Source organism: Arachis ipaensis, chromosome B4, assembly GCF_059453495.1.
Source record: "Arachis ipaensis isolate K30076 ecotype BB chromosome B4, ASM5945349v1, whole genome shotgun sequence".
Lineage (NCBI taxonomy): Eukaryota > Viridiplantae > Streptophyta > Magnoliopsida > Fabales > Fabaceae > Arachis > Arachis ipaensis.
The window spans coordinates 130,120,249-130,145,046 of record NC_142439.1 but is presented as its reverse complement, the minus strand read 5'-3'; the positions used below and the strand labels follow the sequence as shown (position 1 = coordinate 130,145,046).

At 32.7% G+C, this 24,798-nt stretch overlaps 3 protein-coding genes and 1 long non-coding RNA gene across 7 annotated transcripts; 3 read left to right on the top strand and 1 right to left on the bottom strand.

Moving 5' to 3' along the window:
- Nucleotides 1–550: 550 nt before the first annotated feature.
- LOC107639822 (uncharacterized) lies at nucleotides 551–7,638 on the top strand. Of its 3 annotated transcripts, none has more exons than XR_015881157.1 (13): nucleotides 551–875; nucleotides 1,139–1,383; nucleotides 2,285–2,327; nucleotides 2,464–2,568; nucleotides 3,586–3,666; nucleotides 4,113–4,198; nucleotides 4,356–4,416; nucleotides 4,599–4,716; nucleotides 5,052–5,122; nucleotides 5,555–5,702; nucleotides 6,354–6,448; nucleotides 6,990–7,123; nucleotides 7,230–7,638. It is a non-coding gene; the product is annotated as an uncharacterized LOC107639822 (long non-coding RNA). The 3 variants fall into 3 exon arrangements; XR_015881156.1 differs by lacking the exon at nucleotides 6,354–6,448 and adding an exon at nucleotides 1,896–2,191; XR_015881155.1 differs by lacking the exons at nucleotides 551–875; nucleotides 1,139–1,383 and adding an exon at nucleotides 1,731–2,191.
- A 7,218-nt stretch (nucleotides 7,639–14,856) lies between these two features.
- LOC107637045 (F-box protein At5g07610-like) lies at nucleotides 14,857–16,113 on the top strand. The gene has a single exon (XM_016340497.2). The coding sequence runs from the start codon at nucleotides 14,857–14,859 to the stop codon at nucleotides 16,111–16,113; it is 1,257 nt and encodes a 418-aa protein (XP_016195983.2).
- A 2,157-nt stretch (nucleotides 16,114–18,270) lies between these two features.
- On the top strand, nucleotides 18,271–20,540 carry LOC148569210 (uncharacterized). Its single transcript, XM_088485399.1, has 3 exons — nucleotides 18,271–18,676; nucleotides 19,732–19,860; nucleotides 20,133–20,540. Exons 1-3 carry the CDS (start codon nucleotides 18,386–18,388, stop codon nucleotides 20,310–20,312), a joined length of 600 nt encoding a protein of 199 aa, XP_088341525.1. The 5' UTR covers nucleotides 18,271–18,385; the 3' UTR covers nucleotides 20,313–20,540.
- A 314-nt stretch (nucleotides 20,541–20,854) lies between these two features.
- Nucleotides 20,855–23,557, bottom strand: LOC107639819 (uncharacterized). Of its 2 annotated transcripts, none has more exons than XR_015881140.1 (9): nucleotides 23,399–23,557; nucleotides 23,082–23,162; nucleotides 22,623–22,712; nucleotides 22,258–22,424; nucleotides 21,944–22,013; nucleotides 21,767–21,846; nucleotides 21,545–21,626; nucleotides 21,384–21,460; nucleotides 20,855–21,122 (listed from the first exon to the last, which is right to left on the bottom strand). XR_015881140.1 is itself a non-coding variant. In XM_088485398.1 (9 exons), exons 1-9 carry the CDS (start codon nucleotides 23,474–23,476, stop codon nucleotides 21,022–21,024), a joined length of 807 nt encoding a protein of 268 aa, XP_088341524.1. In that variant the 5' UTR covers nucleotides 23,477–23,557; the 3' UTR covers nucleotides 20,855–21,021. The 2 variants fall into 2 exon arrangements, 1 of the variants encoding a protein (XP_088341524.1); XM_088485398.1 differs by having other exon boundaries at nucleotides 21,564–21,626.
- Nucleotides 23,558–24,798: the final 1,241 nt, after the last annotated feature.

Below are 24,798 nucleotides of genomic sequence, written 5' to 3'. Positions count from 1 at the left end.
TTGGTGAATTGAATTCTAAGTTTAACTCGGCACATTTAAGACATTCCCTTAATTGAACTACCTGTTTGCTCCCATCCAACCAGAGAAATCATTCTGCAACCAATCATCTCTGACCTTTCTAAAAAGATCTATCAGTTCATCTCTATTCTCATCCCATTCTTCCATCACAATAGACTTCAATTTGATCTATGTCTTCAATATACCCTCAACTATGAGCCCTTCTATAACCTTTCAAGAAGAACTATGACATAAATCAAGTGATACTACACTTGTCAATTCATAATAAAAATGTTAAATTACACTAATATTTCTTCATTTAAGTTATAAAATGTTTGGTGTAAGCATGATATTATTTAATCGCAGAACAAGTTAGTGTAATTTAAGATGGCAAAAATCAAGATGATCTTAGCCTCCAAATCAAACAATTTAAAAAAAATTAATTTTAAACAAAAAAAATTCAAACTAAATTATATCAATTTTATAGTTTGATTTTTTAATCCAAATTATTTAACCAATATAAATATCCGGATCCGAATTAGGATTTAAAATTGGAAAAACCCTAATTTGAAGTCACAGAACCTCTTCGACTCTTTCCTCTTGGTTTTCTCATCTTCTGACTCTTCTCATCATCTAAACTCAGCTGCCGGCGCTTATTGTCTCCCCGCAGCTGGCACCGGAGCAGGCAGCTGGCACTGCAGTTGCGTATCTTCCGCCGCCACCACAAGCGCGTCGAGTCTCTGGTCGTAGCTTCGCCTCTTTGGATCGTAGTCGCACCGCCGCTCTGTTCCGCCGTCTTTTGTTCTGCCGTCCGCCTTTCCTTGTCGTGACCAGCTCTGTTCTTCTCTGTTCTCTGGGTACCCTCGCCTTTCCTCAAGGTTCTTCTCTGTTCTGCCGTTTTCTGTTCTTTGCATTTCCTTTATGGGTTCTACCGTTCAAAGGGTGTAGAGAATGAGTTTGCATCTGTAATAATAGTTTATGAATCAAGAATCCTAATGTATGGTTCAATAATGCTTAATTGGTTTTGGTTGTCTTGAATTTGAGTTGGATGTTGCATGAATTAGAATTTGCTCCCTTTCCATTTATATGCGTATTATATTTTTCGTTGTTGAGACATGTTAAGTTGTGTAATTTATTACAGCAATGACACAAGGACGAGGCTTACATTTGTCACATTGGGGAAGTTGAAGGGGAGGTTTTCATTGGCCAAGAAGCCAAAACCAAGAAACAAGCATACATGAGTGCAGCAAATGTTGTTTTTTCAATCTTAAAAGGGAACATAGTTCTTTTAAGATTGGAAAATCAACATTTGCTGCACCCAAATCTAAGGGAAGCAAAGGTTTTTTTTCCCAAAGTTAGGAGTGGACTCGAACCCGCGACCTCTAGGTGAGTATAGAGTATGTGGAGCCATTTGAGCTATAGCTCGCTGGCCTGCATCTGAGTTTTTGCTTGGTTAGGGTTTGGTTTATCATTTTTGGGGCAACAATGAATTTTGATACCGAATGAAAAAGAACAAGCACAATCTAATTTGATTTTTATTTTGTTGTTTTGCTGAAATTATTAGATTGATTTGATTTTAATTTTGATTGAAAGATATAATCTAATAATTTTTAAAAAATAAATAAAAATAAATGTTAATAAAAATAAATATATGAGCAATGCTAGGGGGCTAGCAATTTTTGTGATTAGTAGCCATCATATAGCCATCAATGATGATTTAATGGTGTGAGATTGGTGTGAGATTTCATCCAATGGCTCACCTTTCTCTGCTGGCTACATGCTGGCCAACATTCAATAAAATTGCTGGTTCCCTAGACTTTTCTTAAATATAATTCACCTGGCAAAACCGGAGAAGATGAAGATGAGACAGAGCTGTAACTCTTGGTGGGGAGGAGTAGGTGGCGCAGGTAGGGAGAAGACTTCCTCCGGCATCACAAAACCGGAGAGGGTTAAAGGAGAGAAAGACAGTAAGAGACAAAGACGCTAGATCAAGAGAGAGAGGAAGAGGAATGAGGCTACAACGGTGATGGTGGCCATCGCCGCTGTTGGTTCCGCAGTCCTCCGTATAATGGCTTCGTAGTCCTTCCTTCGCGGGCGGCAGCGGGTTCTGCGAATGCGATGACCCAGTTACTTACGACGGTGTACTTCAGTGATCTGGACGTGCTCCTATGGAGTTTTGATTCTGATGAACATAGTAATGCTTAAATATTTTGTCCTATATATTTAACAGAAAATGCCTGTTTTCAGCCAAAATTTGAACTAGACTAATATTTTATTTTTGTTTCAGGCAGCGCTTCCATAGCAATGCTAAGGAAATTGGCTTCATTAAGGTATCTTTGTCCCTAAACTTGATCTTCAGTCAATTTATTTATAACAAGTGGGCTTGGGACTATTGATTGCAAGGAATTTCTGATGACCACTGACTTCTCTACACCTTTTCTCTCAATCTCTCCTCTCTTACACCAGGGTCTCCTCCCACGTTTCCATCAAAACAGAGATGAAGAAAACATGACGGTGAAGAGCGGAAGCACGAGAGAAGAAGGAGAAACATCCTTATTTCAGTAATTGATTGTAGGTTTATTTTTTTCTCTCCTTTCAAATGATCATAGATAAAATCAGCTAAGAAGTGAATTTTTTTAAGGTAGCGTGTTTGGATTGTGTCAAAAAAAATTTCAAGTTACTATCATCGTGTTATCAGTACAAGAATTTATTTTTTCGTTGTTTTCCATTTGTTTTAGTAATCTGATTTATGTGGTGTGTTTTCTAAAATTCTTCGTCATCATGGATGGAACCCATATCCTTCACAATTACTGTCTTATATATAATTTGCTTTGGTTTGATGATTTGTAGATAATGATGACATTCTTTATGCTTACAGTTATGGAATGTCAACTAAAAATGCAAGGAACATTATTGGTATCAGATTATTGACATATAAAATGCCACACTTGCATAAATTTCCACTCCTTAATTTTAGAGGTTTTCAATCATATAAGGAAGCAAAGTTTCTTTTTGACATTTTTTTGGGAATAGCATTACTTATTTGGCATCCCTTTGATCCTGCACATGGTCTGACCAATGGTGTTCTTCTAACTGATATTGAAAGGGATTGAGATGCATTCTTACATGGTTTAACCCTATATATCAAGGCTTTACTCTTCCATATTTGATGGGATATTTTATCCCAATCTAGTTTTTATACTTTTATACATGTCAAAAGTTTTCTCTTCTTTTTTAAACAAAAAGTGCTCTCTTCATTCATGTGATGGTAATGTGTCTTTGTGAGAAAATTCTAGCTCACATATGCTTTTTCTTTCTTTGGATGCATGTAGTATTTTTACTTCTACGTTGAAACGTACTATATATTTAAGTTAAGATGTTATAAGTTTGTTGGTGCAAGCATTATAGGCATAATTTTAAAACAGTATTCTAGGCTTAGAGAAATTTCCAAAGCAATGATGTACTCAATCATGTGCAGGTCCTTGACAATTATGGTAATGAAATGTGATATATATGTTTTTTTTTTTTCTATAATATTCAGTTTCAAAAGTTTGCTAGAAGATGCTACACTTAACTCTCTTTTTGCAGGGACTTCATGCTTTCATGCCTGAGCCAGCTCAAGAGGAGATCTTCTCCCTTTGGGAACAAGTTGTTGTTGCCTGTATGAAGGTATGAAATATGTATCTTAATTTTTTTAACTTCATGAAATTAAATGAATTTATTTGGATGCAGTTTGTTGAAATTTAAAATTAATATAGCTAATCAGTTCTCAATTTTTTGAATTTGTTCTTCATCTGGTTAGAATTATTTTAGAATTCTAAAATATTGGTCGATCTACCATAATTTTTTTTCTTTCAAACGAATGAAGTGGCTTTAGAATTAAAGAAATAACTAATGAGAATTTTAAATAATTTAAGGTGGCTTCTTTAGGAATTTAAATGAGGTGTTACTTTATTTAGTTTCAATATGTGTGTATGTTTGAATTCCTTAAGAGGCTTTGCAGAATAAAAGGACATCTATTTAGTATTTTAGGGGCTTTAAATTACTTTATTGTAAGCTTTAAACTACATATGTGAATTAAGTGATGATTTTGAAGTTTAATTCTGCAAACTAAGATCAAGGAGAAGCTAGTGGAAGGTGAAAACAAGATCAAGTGCAAAATGAGGACTTTAATTGTAAGTTCTGGAGAAAACTTATGCTGGTAAGTGAAAGCTTTTTAGCCATTTTTTAAAAATTTTATAGTACCTATTTTGTTTTTTGGTTTTTCCCACGGTTTAGGTGGATTGTGAAGTGGATTTTCTGTTGAAAATTAAAATGTGAAAGTAAATGTTATGGTGCTGTGCTTTTTTTTGGTTCAGGGGAGGCTTACCCTTTAGAAGCAGTGCAAGGGAGTTATTTTGATCATACTTTCGAGTATTGGTAAGCGGTAACTAAGAGCTATATTTCTCTCTTCTACTTCTGTATCAAAAAAATTAAAGAGAAAAAATAAACAGAGAAGGCTCTATTTTGAACATTCTTTCTAGATTTACTACCTTACCTATTATTCATTTGTTCAGTTTCAAGTCTTTCATGTTTGATAAATATGTGATTCAATTATTTAGGGCTTTTTCTTATTGGAAAAAGGAGAAGTTAATGGATCCATGAAGAAAGTGGGTGAACATTTTTTTTGAATCAGCCAAAATTAAACCCTAAGAATGGAAGAAATTCTGCAACAACAGGGTATTACTTTGGCTTACTATTTCCTATGCTTCCATATATACTATGTGATGATATAAATTATGTATAGAACAATTCTATCATTTCTATGTCTTACATTATCAAGTATGAGGAAATTGAAAATTCTGCATTACTCGAGTGACTATTACTGAAAACCCTTGAGGATTCTGTGATCTTGTTCTTTATTTAAAAAGCAATTAGCATGTATGTTTAGTCACTTAATTTTTTCCAGCAATTCAGCTGTAGGTAACTTGAGAAATCAACATAGAGTCATAGACTTCTACAACTTATCTTTAGTTTCTTATGTTCCAACTTATGATTAAGGTATCATTGTTTAGACAATACTTAGCAACAGATGATTAGAAGGCACTAATCCTATCTAAAGAAGACCATAATGTCATCTGTAAAGGTAATAATTTTAATGTAATTATGATATGAGTTGTGAATGTTGTTGTTCCATTTTATCAGTGAAATTTTTTGTAAATTGTTATAGTTACTTCCATTGCATTCCATTCCATTTTCTCATCAAATACTTCATCCTTACATTTATTGATATGCTATTCATTTCGAATTGGATGATGATGCCAATGGGTCATGTAACAATTCATCTTAGTTCTCTTTTCCTTTAATGTATTTTATTTATTTATTTATTTTGCATTATGTGTTTATCATTGAGTAGAGGAAGATGGTCAGTATTTATTACGTGCTTTCTGTATAAAGCATATGGTTTTCTCTTTGTTTTTAATTTTCTTTCTTAGCACGTATATATGTTTTTTTATTTTTTATTTTTTATTTCTAACAAGTTCTTTATGTTTGCTGTCATAATATTTTAATCTGGCAGTCATTCTTAAAATTCCATTCATTCTTATGATTGGGAGTACCACAATGAGCAGCACTGAAGCATTAAAAGCAGGATTATGTGAAAAGGCATTAATAGTAACTCATTATTATCTTGATTTGCGATGGCCAGCATTAGCACTTTAATTAAGGTGAGGAGATAGATTTGCTGTTAGATAAATGTCTCATACAATGATCTTTGCCTTCCTGAAAGCATTTTATGGTGGCATTAACACTCTTTAAATTGACATTTGTCATTTGAATTTGATGTTTTTCCTTTCCTTTAACAATTCATAAATAATAGATGAGACTATTGGACATCAAGACCAATCTTTGGTCTAACTTTTAATTTCTGACATTAAACGTTTCGTAAATTAATTAATACTTGACCATCTGTAATTCATTGTTCAATCTTATTTGGTAACAAAGGATACAAAGAGTGGCGTGTTCTATTGTTCTAATAATTCCACCACTTTTTTCATGTCATTACATCCATAATTATATTGGCGGCCGTAGAAGATTTGCTTTATTTTTTTCTTAGTAGATAGTCGACATTGTTTATTTCCAGGAACCAATTCTAATTGCTCAAAGTTATTATTTGTTTTAATTTCTTTTTTTTTTGGTGTTAATTGTCTGTTGTGTGATTGTAAGAGATGTGATTTAGTGTTTCAGTGTTACCATTTTTGTGTATATGCAAAATGGCATGAAAATCTATGTTCATTAGTGATGTTTTAACTGGACTGAGTGAGAAAAAAAAAAAGGAAAAGAAAAATAATTAAGCTCTTTCATTTTCTTTTTTGCAGCTTCGATGCTTCTATAGGCAGCCATCACTATGTGGAAACTTAGTGTATAGTGTGCATAATTTAATTATAAGATTTTCTTCCTAAAATTTATGCAGGTAATTTTGGTTTTTTCTATGCTATATATATTTTGGGAAGATGTTCTTTTTTACTTATTTTTTTTAAAAGAAAATAATCTTTTTTGCCCCCTCTTGACTTGTGCTTTATGCATTGTCTCAATTCAAGATTGAATTCCAAATCTAAATGCATATAGTATTAGATTACATTAATTTTGTGATAGTGTGATATTATTGGTATTTTGATTTCTTTTGTCCTTTATTAGTAAAATCAAAATTAGTCTTCTAATATAATTCCTTCTTATGGAGACAATATGTCATCACTTTATGGTTGGGGACAATATTTTTTTTTTTTTGTTTTTTTGTTTTGTTTTGAGTTTATTTTTCTTTTTCCACGATTACTTTTAGATGGGGTGTCATTGGTGCAGTATGAGTACTGCAAATGCACTTGAGTGTGATACTGTGTTTCATTTATATGTTTATATTTATTTCTTAGTAAAGTACCTTGCTTTAGTTAGGGTTTTTCGTGCCATTGTGGAATCATTCCTAAGCTTCACTCTGTCGTATTTTTTTGAAGCTGCAGTTACATTTGGTTTAGACAATTCTTAGGCCTGTTATAGAACTTCAACGAAACTACTTGGATTATTATGCTGAAAATAGAGAAGAGAAAATGCTTATTCCACAGGCTGTTATTTCTTTCCTCAGGAATATCCGCAGGTCAGTTTTCTCTTATATTAAGGAAATATCCTCTTATATTTATGTTGTGTTTATGTTAAACAAACTTTCAGCAAAAAAACGCCACCATGAATCTGTGAATTTTCAGGATCATGTGTTCTCTCTATAGGGAATGGAGTATGTGCTGCATGGAGTCATTGCTTTGGGGATAATGGCTGCTGGTGGTGTGCTCTCCGGAGGGAATCCAGCATCACATGTTTTACAGATTAAGAAGCAAGGTGATTCTGCTGATGCCAAATTAGTTGTCACACTTTAAATTATGACAAGATGATTGTTTTAAGTATAATTATGTAATTCCTTTTTTTGTTAAACAAAATTTTGGCAATTGTCTAAAGCATGATTTTTTTTTTTAAGATTCAATTTCTGTAGAAACTTTTTTCTTTTGGTTTAAAAATATTTTAAGAGTTTAGCTAAAAAAGTGTATTAAAGGTAGTTGTTAAATTTACAAGTACTAAAACTTAATTTTATTTTAATAAATGTATTACAAACTTTAACGCTTTATTTGTCCATAAAGATTATTTTTTGTCACCACCTTAACATTTAATATAAACAAATTAATTGTGGGATCAAAATCAATCTTGAGTTGTTTTTGTATCAAAATCTGAATAAATATGATAAATGACATGAGATCCAAAAAATTTATTAAATATTTTTTGTATTTTGGTTCACTTCAATAAGCGACCATAGAATTTGAAACTTCTTGAGTTTGAAATTTGATTTTAGCAAGCTTAAACTCTAACCTATTATGACTGGAGTTGCTCCAGAAGCACTAGAAGTCTTTTTTTTTAGGTGGTTATTAATGTGTTATTGTCCAAGAGGTAAATATATGATTTTTGGTTCTACAATTTTGCTAATTTATTAAGATGGTTATTAATCTAAAAGTTTTTCCAATAATTTCTGTTGTACTAATGTAAAAATTCTTCTTATTTTTTTAAATTAATTTTTTTGTGCACATTTTCTTAGTGTTATTTATCTGTGACGTGTGTGTGTTTGATATGCAAAGTATTATGGATGACATCAACTACTTTCCCATAGATGCTTATTCTGAACTGTGAAGTCCTTGCTAAATTTTTAAGAATGCAGCCTCATTTGGAATTTCACCGATGTTACTCTTAGGTTCTTCAAATCTTACAAAGCTAGATAAATAAAGCAAAAAAAAAAAAAAAAAACTATGTTAGATAACACATATTATGAAACTAAAGATTTTTTTTAAAAAAATATACCCACCTATTTTTAAATTGGATGACATTTACATCTTCAAGATTGAAGAACATCTTTGTGCCATACATAAAATTTTATAAAATAATCTTTTCTAAAAAATTTAATTTAATACAAAATGAGTAAAAATTCACATAAAAAATAAGTAAAAGCTCACATAAAAATATATTGTTAATAAATTATGGATAAATATTACCGTTATATAACTTCACTCTAACAAATTGTAAGACGACAACAGCTCTATTCTTATTGTCGGATTCTAAAAAAGCATTTAATTCATGTGCATAGTTGCTAAAAAGTGCACACTCCATTATTTTTCTATATCAAAAAGAATGTTTAATGTTAAATATATATTTTTTATAACAAAATAAATAAAAAATAATTATAACTCAAAAAGTAATTACCAATAAAATAACATCAAATAATTAATTATTTTAAATTTGTAAGAAACAAACCACGAAAAGAATGCTTTTTATTAATTTTTTTTTAAATTTGAATACTTTTTTTTTTTCAAAATTAATCCGAAGCGATTTTTTCAAAAAATTTAAATACGTAGACGTTTAAAAACGATGCCTTTGAATCCAAAAAATTATAACGAAGCTTAATGTTAGTTAAAGATACATTTGTTACTTATTAATAATATTAATAAAAATATTTATAATAAAATAAATTAAAATAATAATTTAAAAAGATGAGATTATAAAAAATTTTATATTTATAAAAATAAATATATAATTATCCATCATCAATCTTTAATTCAATAATAGTGTACTTGGTAGATTTGTCATCCTTTTCAAGAGTTCTCTTACTCCCAATTCCAGCAAGATATCCAACAACATCTGAAATGATTTAAAATAAAAAAAATATTGTCAATAAATTTGTTAAAAAAAAAACACAACCGAAATTATCAATAAAACAAATAAATTTATAAATAAATTATACTTTTCTAAAATAACAAACTTACTAACTAAATACATACGTGCAATCATACCCAAGAGCATCGAGAGTGTCAAAACTCACAAACTTAAATCCATATTGTGGGATACTTGACGATTCTGGAAGTCTGTGCACATCAGTACGCCTGGTAATTTCCGTATGGCAATGGAGAATTTTCGTAACTTGGTAGTGTCCATAGCCGTATCACTCTATACGTACACATAAATTGTCGATTGTAGGACTGATGTCTGTAATTTTGTGAATTCCAGCCATTGGAATAAGTAGAGAGATTTTGGATATATGTAAAAAAAGAGATTGATGTACTTTAAATCGTGGTACTTTACATCTCTCATGACTTATACTTTTATAGTTGATTCATAACTTAAAATTAAAAAATAATAATCTAAGAACAACAATCTAAAATTTAAGAAATAACAACTTAAATAAAATAATTTAAAATTTAAAAAATAACAACCTAAGTAAAACAATCCAAACTTAAAATTTGAAAATAACAACCTAAGCAAATAATAATTTATAATTAATAAATATAATTCTAAAAATTTCTAGTGACGACACCTAAGCAAATGAACTCCCAGACTCAACGTATGAGCGCCACGTCAGCATATGAGCTCCCCATTTGTATACTATAAAGATGAGCTCCCCATTTGTATACTATAAAGATTAATTTCCTAAACTATCTAAACTATTAATTGTGTAGAGTATTGAATTTGATATTTAATTATATAGAGTACTTGATTTGATATTTATTAATTTTTTAAATTATATGAAAAAAATTAATTAACTTAGTATTATTCCTTTGTCATATAATTTTATATTACTCAATGTATAAACTGTAGTAGCCAACAGAATTTTATATAAATTAATCTTTTTATAAATAAACTATATAAATACAATAAAATAATTGTGCACACATAACAACATTGGGGTCATTGAATCGGAGTAATAATACAGTATATATAATTCATGTTTTTGTTTTCGCTGCTGCTACGTTACCAACAACATTTCTGTCAACTTCTGCCAACTCTTATTTATAACTGTGTTTAATGGAAGTGTCTTCAGGGATGTGTCTAATAAAAATATCTTTTTTATGGCTGTGTTTAATAAAAGTGTCTTTATAGATATATTTTCTGGATGTGTCTCTTTATATATATATATTTAAAATATAATAATTAATTATTGTTGGCAATAAGTTAGCAGATAATATGTTGGTACTCTATATTTTTCCTTTTGTTTTTCACTCATTAGATTTGATACTTATCTAGTTATTATTATTATAGCAGTTGATGAAGAGCATGTGATGACAATAATATAATGCAATCCTTCAAACATAGCTATATATTATTTTTGAAATTTTATAATAATTAAATAAATTTTCATGGAAAAAAATTTTATCAGAAATTCAGTTTTGCATATAAAATTATAAATGTTAGCAGTTATTAGGTTTGAATCAACTTATTCAGCTGCATCATGCATGTCATCAATGTTGTGGACCTTCCCTTCTAGCTTTTCTACAAAGATTTGATTCCGTTGTCATTTGCGTCACGCAAATTATCTAAACATGACAATACTAACAAGTTTCGGATCTGACTAAAATCAGCCTATGTTACACTTGCGGTACATAGCCGGTCCCAAGCCCGGATAAAGGAGGAGGGTTGTGTTAGGTCTTCGGCAACCAACATAAAAATATAGCCGAACCCCCATGACATGAATCAAAGACATTATTGCGCTAAAGCTAGGTCGTTGCCCGGAAGCAACGCGCCGTATGGCTCGAGTACGGTGTCGAAGCAAGAGCCGCTGCATCGGTGCCCGGATGTAGTGTTAAATGAGCAAGGGTTCTCGCGTTTTCGTGAACGGACGAGGGTAAATAAGCTAGTTCACAAAGGAAAAGGTAAAGGTCGAAGCGACAGAAGGTTGAGATTTGGGACATGGAACATAGGCACTCTAACAGGAAAGTCCATGGAGGTGGTGGACACCATGACAAGGAGGAAGATTAACATTATGTGCCTACAAGAAACGAAATGGGTTGGTGCAAAGGCTAGGGAGTTGGATACTTCTGGTTTCAAACTTTGGTATACAGGAAAGGTGAAGAATAGGAATGGGGTTGGAATAATTGTGGATAAGCAGTGGAAGAAAGACGTAGTGGATGTCAAGAGGGTGGGAGATCGGATCATCTCTATCAAACTTGTGGTGGAGGGAGGTGCTTTCCATGTGATTAGCGCCTATGCACCACAAGTGGGTTCGGACGAACAACACAAGGTAAGGTTTTGGGAGGATCTAGAGAGTTTGGTTCAAGGCATACCTTTGGGAGATAAGATTTTCTTAGGAGGAGATTTAAATGGCCATGTTGGGAGAGAAGTGACTGGATATGGGAGTACTCACGGAGGCCATGGTTTCGGGATGATCAATGCCGAGGGTAAAACTATTTTGGACTTTTCCTCAACTTTTGATCTTCTCATCGCAAATACATGTTTTAAAAAGAGAGACGAACATCTTATAACCTATAAGAGTGGCATGACAAGCTCTCAAATCGACTTCTTCTTGTTGAGGAGAGTCGACCGGAAATTTTGCATTAATTGTAAAATTATCCCGGGAGAGAGTTTGACAACACAACATAGGGTGCTCGTCATGGATTTTCGCGTTGAGCAAAAGTTGAGGAAAAGACATCATACGAAGAACCCAAGGACGAGGTGGTGGCGGATGAAAGGGGAGGAACAAAGAAGCTTCCTAAGACGGGTAGGAGAAGAGGCAAAGTGGGATGGGAATGGAAGCGCGGAAGAGATGTGGAGGGAGATGGCAGAAGTTATTAGAAGAACAGCAAAAGAAAGTTTTGGTGAATCTAAAGGAATAGGACCAAGAGACAAGGAGTCCTGGTGGTGGAATGCGAGTATACAAGAAAAGATAAAGAAAAAAAGGGAATGCTTTAAAGAGTGGTCTTTATGCCGCAATGCAGATAACTGGGAAAAATATAAGGCGGCTAAGAAAGAGACAAAAGTGGCTGTAAGTGAAGCAAGAACAAGAGCATATGAGGGTCTCTACCAGTCTTTGGGCACGAAAGAAGGAGAAAAATGTATATATAGAATCGCAAAGAGTCGGGAAAGAAGAACGAGAGATTTGGATCAGGTTAAGTGCATAAAGGATAAGGATGGAGAGGTATTGGCTCAAGAGGAGAAGATTAATGAAAGGTGGAAGAGCTACTTCTACGAGTTATTTAATGAGGGACAGAAGACTCTTCCGAGCCTTGGTCGATTATGCACAAGGGAAGAAGATCAAAACTTTAACTACTATCGAAGGATTCGAGACTTCGAGGTAAAAGAGGCTCTAAAGCAGATGAAAAATGGCAGGGCAGTAGGACCTGATAATATCCCGATTGAGGTTTGGAAGGGTCTTGGAGGAAAAGGCATCAACTGGTTAACCAAGCTTTTTAATGAGATTTTAAGGTCAAAGAAGATGCCTGATGAGTGGAGAAAGAGCACCTTGGTACCTATCTACAAGAATAAGGGGGATATACAAAGTTGCGGAAACTATAGAGGGATTAAGCTTATGAGTCATACTATGAAGTTATGGGAAAGGGTGATAGAACGGAGGTTGAGAAAAGAGACACAAGTAACAGAGAACCAATTTGGATTTATGCCAGGCAGATCTACCACTGAAGCGATATATCTATTAAGAAGGATGATGGAGAGGTATCGTAGTAATAAAAGGGATCTACACATGGTGTTTATTGATTTGGAAAAAGCGTATGATAGGGTACCAAGGGAGGTCTTATGGAAGGTTTTAGAAAAGAGGAGAGTAAGGATCGCATATATTCGGGCAATTAAAGACATGTATGATGGGGCCACAACTAGTGTGAAGACTCAAGGTGGTGTGACAGAGGAATTCCCTATTGGTATAGGATTACACCAGGGATCATCCTTAAGTCCATACCTTTTCACATTAGTCTTGGAAGTACTCACAGAGCACATCCAAGAGCCTGTGCCATGGTGCATGCTTTTTGCCGATGATATCGTCCTTATGGGAGAGTCAAGGGAAGACCTAAATAAGAAGTTGGAGTTATGGAGAGAAGCTCTAGAAGCGTATGGTCTGCGCATAAGCCGTAGCAAGACGGAATATATGGAATGTAAGTTCAGTCTGAGAAGGGAAAACTCCAATATAGAGGTGAAGATTGGAGAAAACATCCTGCGAAAAGTTAAAAGTTTTAAGTATCTTGGGTGCATCATACAGGATAATGGAGAGATTGAACAGGATGTAAATCATAGGATCCAAGCAGGTTGGTCAAAATGGCGGAGCGCATCTGGTTTTATATGCGACAAAAAAGTGCCTTTAAAACTTAAAGGTAAATTCTATCGCACCGCTATAAGACCGGCTATGCTGTATGGTACGGAGTGTTGGGCGGCTAAAGGGGAGCACGAACATAAGTTGAGTGTGGCAGAGATGAAGATGTTGAGATGGATGAGTGGTCATACGCGATTGGATAAAATAAGGAATGAAGATATAAGGGAGAAAGTTGGAGTAGCACCCATTGTGGAAAAGATGGTTGAATCGCGTCTCAGGTGGTTTGGACATGTGGGAAGAAGACCGATAGAACATCCAGTCAGGAGGGTGGATGAGATGGAAGATGGACAAAGGGCGAAAGGCAGAGGAAGACCTAAGAAGACCATCCATGAGGTGGTCAAACGAGATCTACATGTAAACGGTCTTTCTGTAGACATGATACATGACAGAGCACAATGGCGTCGTTTGATTCATGTAGCCGACCCCACTTAGTGGGACAAGGCTTTGTTGTTGTTGTTGTTGTACCATTTAATTTAAAATATTAAATTAAATTGATAAATGATCTAATAATTTATATTTAATTTATTTAAATTTATTAAAAATTACATTAAAAGATTCAAATCTTTTGATAAGAAATAACAACTTAAATAAAATAATTTAAAATTTAAAAAATAAAAATCTAAATAAAATAATTCAAACAAATAAAATAATTTAAAATTTAAAAAATAACAACCTAAGTAAAACAATCCAAACTTAAAATTTGAAAATAACAACCTAAACAAATAATAATTTATAATTAATAAATATAATTCTAAAAATTTCTAGTGACGACACCTAAGCAAATGAACTCCCAAACTCAACGTATGAGCGCCACGTCAGCATATGAGCTCCCCATTTGTATACTATAAAGATAAAGATAAAGATAAAGATAAAGATAAAGATAAAGATTTATTTAAATTTATTAAAAATTACATCAAAAGATTCAAATCTTTTGATATTTTAAAATTCTCCCCATATAAAATTTGAGAACTAAATTATAAATTAGTTATTGTGCATTTTCAAAAAGCAAAGACAGACCCGATAAAAAGATCTTTTTGTATGAGATATCCAAACATAAAATTATTTTTACTTTTTTATAAGATCTTTAAAAAAAAGATAACTCAAACAAAGATCTACTTACCCAAACGAGGTCTATATAAGTCATAAGATATAAAGCGGAGAAACCGTAGCCTACAACACCACGCAACTTCTCTGTTGGTTTGGTAACAATGGAGAGTCCATGGGACACTGTGATACGAGACATGGATCTCTTAACGGAGATCCTTCTCCGATTGCCAGTGAAACAAGCGATTCAATGCAAATGCGTGTGCAAGAAATGGTTGTCAATCATCTCCAACCCCAAATTCCGTTATTCACACACTTGTCGTTTATATTCCAAGTACAATAACAAACCTCCACCCACTGCTCTGTTGGTTCAGAATTTCGGAGACACGAAGGCCAAAAGAGCTTCTATTGTTCCCTTCCACACCAATAATAACAACGCCAACAAAATCTTCTTCCACCTTGATCTTGATCGACGCAAATACATGTCTTCTACTATTATACACTCTTGTAATGGTCTATTACTATGTAATGTTACACCCACACCCAATTCTGGTTTAACAACTTTTGAGTCTTTTATGATACGACTAGAATCCCACTTTCGCATATGCAACCCAGCCATCAGCAATGACCACTGCGTTTATCTAGATTACCCCCTTGGCGATGTAGATTCCCCATGTAATGAAGATATCTACATATTTGACCCTTTAGACTTGAAGGCTTATCTTGTTTTCGAACCTCTAAAACAACCTCTTTCTTACAAAGTTATTTTATTTGGTGAAATGGAAGCTCCGTTTGGACATTATTATAGTCGTCTCAATCAACTCAAACCCCGAATTGGGATTCGTTTGTATTCCTCAGAGACGTCTTGTTGGAGTAGTGTTGTTTGCAATCTTCCTAATGATTTACGTGTCCCAGAGGGAGTTTATTGCAATGGTGCTGTTCATTGGTTTCGTTTAGATGATGACAATTCCGTTTATTTCGATGTCAATCGGCTTTGCTTTGATAAATTGCCTGCAGTCCCTGCATGTGTTGACTCAAATTCAGAGCTCTTGGGTGTTAAGTATTTAGGAGAATGTAAAGGAAGGCTGCACTTGATTCTATCTGATAGTTTGGAGTTTGATATTTGGGAATTAGAGGAAGATTACTCTTCATGGGTTGCCAGATACCGTGTCAATCTTAATCGCATGCATGATGGGGAATCGGCCTTGTGCTGGAATCTTTCAAGTAATCCATTTTGTGTGTTAAGTTTTGTTCTTCGCCAAGAAGAAGAGGAGGAGGATTCCATGCTTGTGTTGTTCCAAGATGGTAAAATAATGTCTTATAGCCTAAAAAATTATGGTTTGAGGGTTCTTTGTAAATTAGATAGAGTGCCTAGATCTGTTCATCACTACTTTGAGACTCTGTTATCTATTGGAAATTAATAGAGTTCGATGTAGAGCGAGTGCATTATTAGTTCATCCAACAATGGAGCAGTGATAGATGTAAAACTTCTTCCGTATGTTCTTCAAATAATAAAAAAATAATTTTAAGGTGGTTTTTGTTCTATTCTTTAAATGTAGAAGTAATCGGTGTTTCTGTGTGTTTCTCTATGCCCTTCAATTTATGAGCAATATATAACAACTTCTCACCAATTCGCAACACTTATTACGCAATGAGCTCCACTACCACCTTCCTTCTTCTTCTACTACTTCTGGTGCTGCAAAATTACGAATTTGCCCATGGAGGAAAGCGCAAGGTGCACATCAGCGATGACCTTGATGACGTGTACGATGACGAAGAGGACGAGTCTTGGAAGGAATGGGACAAGAAGAAGGAGCCATCTTTCCCGCCCGCCGATCTGTCGAAAATGGAACCGTCTCAGATCAAGGAGGAGATGATGAAGCGCCACACCGGTCTAGTCATCGGCTTCGTCAAGCTCCGCTTCGGACTTCGCCGTACTCCGGTCAGCCACATTTCTGTTTCTGGTTAAGGCTATTCTTATCTTGGTGTAAAACAGGGCTCCAATTTTAGCTATGATTTTATCGGGAAATTGGCTGTTTCTGCATGTTTATTGGTTTTTGATGAATTTCAGCTAGAATTTTGGTTACATTATATAATTTAAAACTTCTTGAATTTGAAATTTAACGTTAGCACGCTTAAATTCCTATAGGTCAATGTGGGATTATAAAGGTGAGTAAGTTTGAAGTAATTTTTAGTTATAAAGACGAGCGTCTTATTAGTAGATCTTAATAAAGAGTTTTTGTGAATTATTTTGATCAAAGATGAGAAGTATGTCATAGAAGAGAACACTTATATACCAAATCAAAAGGTTCATACATAGAGAGCAAGCACAAACATAAAAAACTTATTTAATAACTTATATAAAGAGATTCAACACTTTTTTTACACTTACTTTTGTTTGAGGATAATTAAACTTTACATATAAGTTTTAATTAAACAAAGATATTAAAGGTTAAATTTATGATTGTTTCTTAGAAAAATAATTGTGATATATATAAATTTTAATTAAACGAAGATAACATTTTTTTGTTTAACATAAGCTAGGTGCAAGTTTGTGGTGTATTATATAAAGTTAATTGAGCTTAAATATAGTATCCAATTATTAGGATTTCAACATTTCGTAAATAATATAAATCTCTACATTAATTTAATGTATTTTTTCGTTAAGAGGGGTTATCATTGTATACTTAATTAGAAATTTAAATAGATAATAAATTTAATTAAATAAATATATAACACTAATTAAATAAGGTACCAAAAATATATTATTATACTTTTTATACAATTTACGTATATTGAATGAACAATTATAAATAGGATTTTAGAACTAAATGTTTGTTGCAAACTATTTTATTTAAAGTATAAAATAATTATGGAATTATATTTTGTCAATTTTAAAAATATTTTAAATTGAATTATTACTTTGTAAGGAAGCTTAAAAAAATGTGTTAGGATTGGATTTTATTTTTAGTATTTTATGATTTTCTATTTTTAGAAGTTTGTAAAGAAAAAAAAAAGTAAAATTAAGAAATTTTATTTTTTATTTTTTATTTTTATTTTTTATTTTTTTTCTTCTCTTAATGAAATTTTGAAATAAAAAATATTTATAATAAAAACAAAAAATAAAAAATAAAATGAAATAAGTTTCCAAAGATGATAAAAGCATAAATTTCGTTGAACTTTGATATAACGCTTTAGGTTTGTTTAGATGTCATTTTCAAAAAAGATATTTGTTTTAAAAAAATAGTACTATGTCTCTTTTTTTTTATCAATTTAATGTAAAAAAATATTTTTTTTATCTTATCAATTTGATGTAGAAAGAAAATAATTTTTTTATTTGATATATATTTTTATTTTTTGATATGTTTTTATCTACTAACAATTGAATGAAAAAAATCCCATAAATATTTTGTTAACTTATTTTTTTTTTAAATTACTTTGTAATATTTATTTTTATTTTTTAAAATATTAATTATGTAGAATATTATATTTGATATCTGAATACATAAATATTTACTTTGAAACTAAATTAAATTATTAGCTTTTCTACAAAGAATTGATTCCGTTGTCATTTGCGTCACGCAAATTATCTAAACATGACAACACTAACAAGTTTCTGTGTTTTTCTCTATGTCGTTCAATTTATGAGCAATATATAACAACTCCTCACAAATTCGCAACACTTATTACGCAATGAGCTCCATTACCACCCTCCTTCTTCTTCTACTACTTCTGGTGCTGCAAAATTACGAATTTGCCCATGGAGGAAAGCGCAAGGTGCACATCAGCGATGACCTTGATGACGTGTACGATGACGAAGAGGACGAGTCTTGGAAGGAATGGGGCAAGAAGAAGGAGCCATCTTTCCCGCCCGCCGATCTGTCGAAAATGGAACCGTCTCAGATCAAGGAGGAGATGATGAAGCGCCACACCGGTCCCGTCATCGGCTTCGTCAAGCTCCGCTTCGGACTTCCCCGTACTCCGGTCAGCCACATTTCCGTCTCTGGTTAAGGCTATTCTTATCTTGGTGCAAAATAGGGCTCCAATTTTTAGCTATGATTTTTATCAGGAAATTGGCTGTTTCTGCATGTTTATTGGTTTTTGATGAATTTCAGCTAGAATTTTGGTTACATTACTGATTTTGTCCGGTCAAGTTCGTTTTCTTGAGTGAAATGTAAGCTGGAATTGGAGTTTAGTGAAAGTGACCTTCTAGAGTTTTAGTGCTGAGTTTTACGTTATTGTTAGGGTTTCTTTTTAATAAAATGAAATAAAATATGTTTTATTTTATTTTTTGAGTTGTGGTTGTGATTATTTCAAGCTGTGGTTTTTTGTGATGGATTTTGGTGGAGGATGATTGGCTCTTGCACATGTATTGTTTTTGCTCATACTTCATTTAAGGGGAGAAAGAAGTTAAAAAAATTAAGATATAGTTTGAGTTGAATTTGTGATTTAATGTGATCAATTGATTCTGGTGAATTTCAATGAGCACATTCGCTCATGGCCATTTATTAATTTTTGCATTTGAGCTCTAGTTGAGTTTAAGTTTTGGTTACTCTGTTGGATTAGGGTCCTTTAAGTTTAAAGTGAACAAACTTAGTAAAGTGATAAAGTGAGGAGTAACTGCTATTGGATTGATAACTTCTATTGCAATGGGTCTTATCATTGGGATTTGCTTCCCTTGCCATGTAGCCTTCAAGTGACTGCTGTAAAAGTGATGGGTAATTGAATTGTCGGCCGTCGAGCATGTTAAGGTTGCTTCAGCATTATGTTTGTCTTATCCATTCTGGAAACTGTGTTCTGGGATGGGGAATATGGATATCTCTGGTGCTTTTTTTTCTTTGGATAGTTTATGGTGCTTTCTTTTGGTGGAGCCTTATTTTCAACTTCTTCTTAGTAGTTTATTTGATTTATCAAGATGGTGTTTGATTATCAAATTGGTCCTTATTGGCAATTTTCTTTGTGATAGAAGAAAGAGTTTTTTGTTTGAACATTTTTCGTTAATGTTAACGCCCTTAACTGATTGCCATGCTTGATTTTAGGACATGGTAGCGGAAATCGCCATGAAATGGTCACAAGTTATGAGAACTGGAGGCATTGGTATAAGGTTCATGGGTGTTGATACAAGTACAATCATGTTCAACATGGAAAGCATCAAAGGCATGGATGAGGTACGCCTTTGCATTTTACCTTCTTTTCCCTCTACTTTGAAATTTTAAAGAATGAAGAATGGAAGCGGCTTGGCTTATCAATTTTGACAACAACCCTATCTATCTGCTATTATGTTCATCTCCTGCCTTCCCATTTTATGATTTACTATAAATCATGTTGAATTATGATCCTTGTACCTTGCTTTTATTCTCCTTTCATTCAAAAAGCAGTTTTAGATTCAGCCTTGAGATAATTGTTATTTGTTAGTGATGATTTTCTGCTGATATTACAGTTGAAGGACTTTATCTTTGACCAATCAGAGGCATATGAGATCAAAATCGGGAATGATGTTTTTCGAAGACCTGGAGATCCACCTTTAGAAGAGGTTCTTCAGAACCTTCAGAAAGAAAAAACCAAAGCGGATAATGCTGGTCAAGAGGAAAATGATGGGGATTTGAGAACAGAGTTGTAATTCATTTCTAGGGATATGATTGTCTTCCAAGGTTTAGTAACAGTTTTGTGAATTTTGTAGTTTGACATAAAAAAACACTTTCTTCCTCCTCATTTTAAGATGATGAACTGCTTCTAAAGGATAATGTAGTAATCGCCTTTTCAGCATTTGTGTAAACCAAGAGAAACTCAAACTACTGCATTGATGAGACGAAAGAAACAAAGATATTCAAATTCCCCTTGGTGAGAAGTGAGTCCCCTAATAACCTATCAAACCATATATGACTATTCTACTTTATCTTATCCTATTCCTTCCTTTCGTTTCAAAATAACTATATTTTCACCTTTTAGTACATTGAAAAATATATTTAGACACAGTTGTATAATTGTGTTTAGCAATGTTGATTTTTATCAAAGTTCAAGTGACATTTATGTTAAAATGGAGAATATACTACTATTTCTAATCACGAAAGATTTGAATGTTGATAATGCTAACTATATAAGATATGAACGAACTAATACATGACTAGAATTGTAAGTATTCAAATCTTTTATGGTTGGAAATGTAAAAAATTATAGTTTATTCTAAATTGGAGAGAAACATTACAATTATAAATATGATGATGCAAAAGCTTAGAGACAGAAGGAATTTACCATTGTTTTGCATTAATGGAATGTAATTAAATGAAATGATATAATACAATGATAGACAATCTAATGAAGTGGAACTACTATTTCAGCTTCTTACTGAAGTCAGACAGCTCAAGAAGTGTAATCCTGGGGCTAGCTGCTGCTTCATCTCTCTCTTTCTGAGTGTTGAACCCCCAATTAACTAATCCAAATCAACCAAATTTAGCAAATATGTTATTCTAAAACAAACAACAATACAGAAGATAGAAACTCCAAAATGTATAAGATTGAAGTTATAGGACAACTCTATGGTCACATGCACTAACATGATTCGATAGTGTAAATCTTCTTATAATTTTAGCTTATACATCAATAATTTCTGTTATATTCATACCATTGGATGATCTTAGTGTGAAAATAAACTTGGTGCACTAAAAGAGACACGGAGAAAGAAAATTGCTACCTAGATACAAATTCCAATTGTCCAACTCTGGTTCTTTAATGACATTTTTTAAGGTTGCAAGCCTATCTTCCACAAAGCTGCAATTTTAAAAAAAGAAAAATATTAACCTTAGTAATTTCTCTTAAACCATGTTAACATGCAAATACAATGTTCTTAATAACCTGAAAGGCAAAATCTTACTGTAGGGTCAGTCCTTGGTGCTCTGGCATCTTTTGAAGCTTCTTTAGCATTTCTACCTTAGGACTTCATAGAAAAAATATTAATAAAAAGATTTTAAAAAACACTAACAAAACAAAGAAAGTACATGTTGGTTGTTAACAAAATATGGGTGTCAAAATAGTGTCCGCTACAACATGATTTTGATATTCATACAAGATACTAACCCAGTTCCTAAACCATATATTCTTTCTGGTGGTAAAGTGATTCCAGCAAGCTCTTTCAGTAAAGCATCAGCAAAACGGCCCTATAGCCAAAGAAGGAAAAAATGCAAAGTAAGAAGAGAACATAGCAATGTGAAATTTCATATAAGACTAGAATTATGTATTCTTAAGGATTATTACCTGTTTTGTGGTGACAATGTAAACTTTTGAGCTTGCAAATCTTAGTGCATCAGCAGTACCAGGATAGAATCTATAGGTATAAAAAATAAAACACAATCACCAATAAGCAAGAGTCCAAAAGTCAAAAACACAATCGCGCGCACATTTTTCTAAAATCCGAATATCTAATCTCAGTTGTTTTTGTCTGGTGTATCGAATGGTACGGATATACATGCATCAAACCTTAAGATCTTAACATAGTTTTCGACAGATAACTTCTATTAAATTTATACTGTTAGATAACTTGTATTAAGACATTCCCTTAATTGAACTACCTGTTTGCTCCCATCCAACCAGAGAAATCATTCTGCAACCAATCATCTCTGACCTTTCCAAAAAGATCTATCAGTTCATCTCTATTCTCATCCCATTCTTCCATCACAATAGGCTTCAATTTGATCCATGTCTCCAATATACCCTCAACTGTGAGCCCTTCTGCAACCTTTCAAGAAGAACTATGACATAAATCAAGTGATACTACACTTGTCAATTCATAATAAAAAGGTTAAATTACACTGACATTTCTTCATTTAAGTTATAAAACGCCTGGTGTAAGCATGATATTACTTAATCTCAGAACAGGTTAGTGTAATTTAAGATGACAAAAATCAAGGTGATTTTAGGCTTAATATATACAGACCGAAGATTTTCGAATTGATGGAACTCTGGTCTCAAGCAATAATCTCACAAGTAAGAGAGTCTCATATCCAGTTTCCACCACTGGCCTCACCTGACATGAAAATACTACAAGTTCATAAGAAAAGTAGTATAACTCAAATGTTTTATGAACACTGCAGAAATTGTGTTGAGATTTTAGCTTTGCAATCATTTCTTAAGTAGCAAACCAGTCATTGTTAAAACAAATAACTAACATTTGAACATCTATTCATTAATTTAACCAAGTGCTTCCTTCGTTTAATTTTATCTGTCACTGTCATTTTTTGGTCTACATACATTGATCCAATAATATGCCAAGAAGTTATAGTGACAGATAAAGAAAGACGAACGAGCACTTCGTAAACATAAATTAAGCATTGATAAGTGAGCATTGTTTGTTGAGAAGTGTAATTAATTAACAACTTAGAAGTTAATTATTTACTGTAATCATCTGTTGAACAATCCAATCTTCAACGGTTGGATCCACACCATCAAACAATGCTGGCCATCTCAACTTGGCTGCCTACAAATTTATCGAAGTGATCACAGCTTAAGTTTAATACATTATACATTATGACATTAGAATCTTATTGATATTTTCCACTAACTGGATAACATTAACAGAAAATTTGAAACATTAGTAAAAGAAGATAGAAATCCTAGAACTAGAAGAACATATATACAATGAAAATGTTGGAAATACTGTGTGTATTTCTCTTCCATTATTATAAGAGAGAGGGAGGAAGAGAGAGCATGAACCTTGACGGCAGAGATAGCAGTCTCTCCACAAGTATCACACAGAACTCCATCAAAGTCTAATGCATAAAGATGACCCATTTTTCCTAAGTTCCTTTCAATCTTGCAATGTCTATCTATATGTATTTTATACTAAGATAATAATATAAATTTGCATGGTACACAATACCCGCCATCCAAAACAGGATTGAAAATCTTTGGGGCCTAGCTTCCATTAAAATTATGACACGTGAATGTCTACCATTTTTTTTTGTTTATTTTTCATTTTTGTCTATTTAATAATAATGCCAATAGTTTCTTTCTTTTGTCATTTAATCTAAGTTTTTGTAAATGACACTTTTAATACACTTAACATGGTTGTAATTTTTATGAATTATGTCTGTTCTTTAAAAACTTATCTAAGTAAAAAAATTTGCCTTGATGCCCTTGAAAAGGTGCTATGCTTAGGTGGCTTAACAAATTCCAAACTAAACACACTTTAACAGTGTAAGATTACATTTTTTGGTTTGCATGTTAGATCTTTAAAGGAAAGGCCTATGGTAATATCTAAGTTTGAGTAAAAAGAGCTACCGTTACCTTATTAATTAAGCTCATCTACAGCATAAATGAATTTATTATAGACATGATATATAACTGAATATAATAATATTGTTTGATCTATATAGTCGACTTTATCTTGATGGAATTTGTTGTTTAAGTTTTCGTGCATTACAATATAATTTTATCTATGCATTAATATTTTTACCATTTCGCATAACTTTTATGGAGACCAAACCTGCCTTCTAAGATGGAAGATGTGTAGTAAATCCTCGAAATATTTCGGCTAATTTTTTTTTATATTGGAGGAGTGTGTGAGTTGTGTTTGGTTATGGTGTATACAGGTATTAAACACAGGTCTGAGACAGGGAGAAATCGGACCGTCCGAGTTCTTTGTTAAAAAATTTGTTGACCCCAAATCGAAGCGTCCGATTAGTTTTTGTTTTTTTTTTTTTTTTATTTAAAATGATATCGGACCCTCCGTTTACATTTTTTGTTTTTTTTTTTTTGTTTTTGAAAACTCAAAACGGACCATCAGTTTACCACTTTTGTTTTTTTTTTTATTTTTCCTTTAAATGAAAACGGACCCTCCGTTTCTAGTTTTTTTTTTTTTGTTTTTTTTAAAAAATCAAAACGGACCGTCCAAATTCCTTACTCTAAATCTCTCGATCCGATTTCAGCCTCCTAACACCACATACAAAAAAAGCGCCCCTATTCTCCATAATGCTGTATCACCCCATACCTCCCTCCATATTAAAAATAAAAATCCAAATATTTCAGTACCTTTTCTCAGCGTAGTATTACCACAAATAATATTTGCTTTCGAAATAGTCATTCACATATGACTATGAGTGGCGTCGTATTTT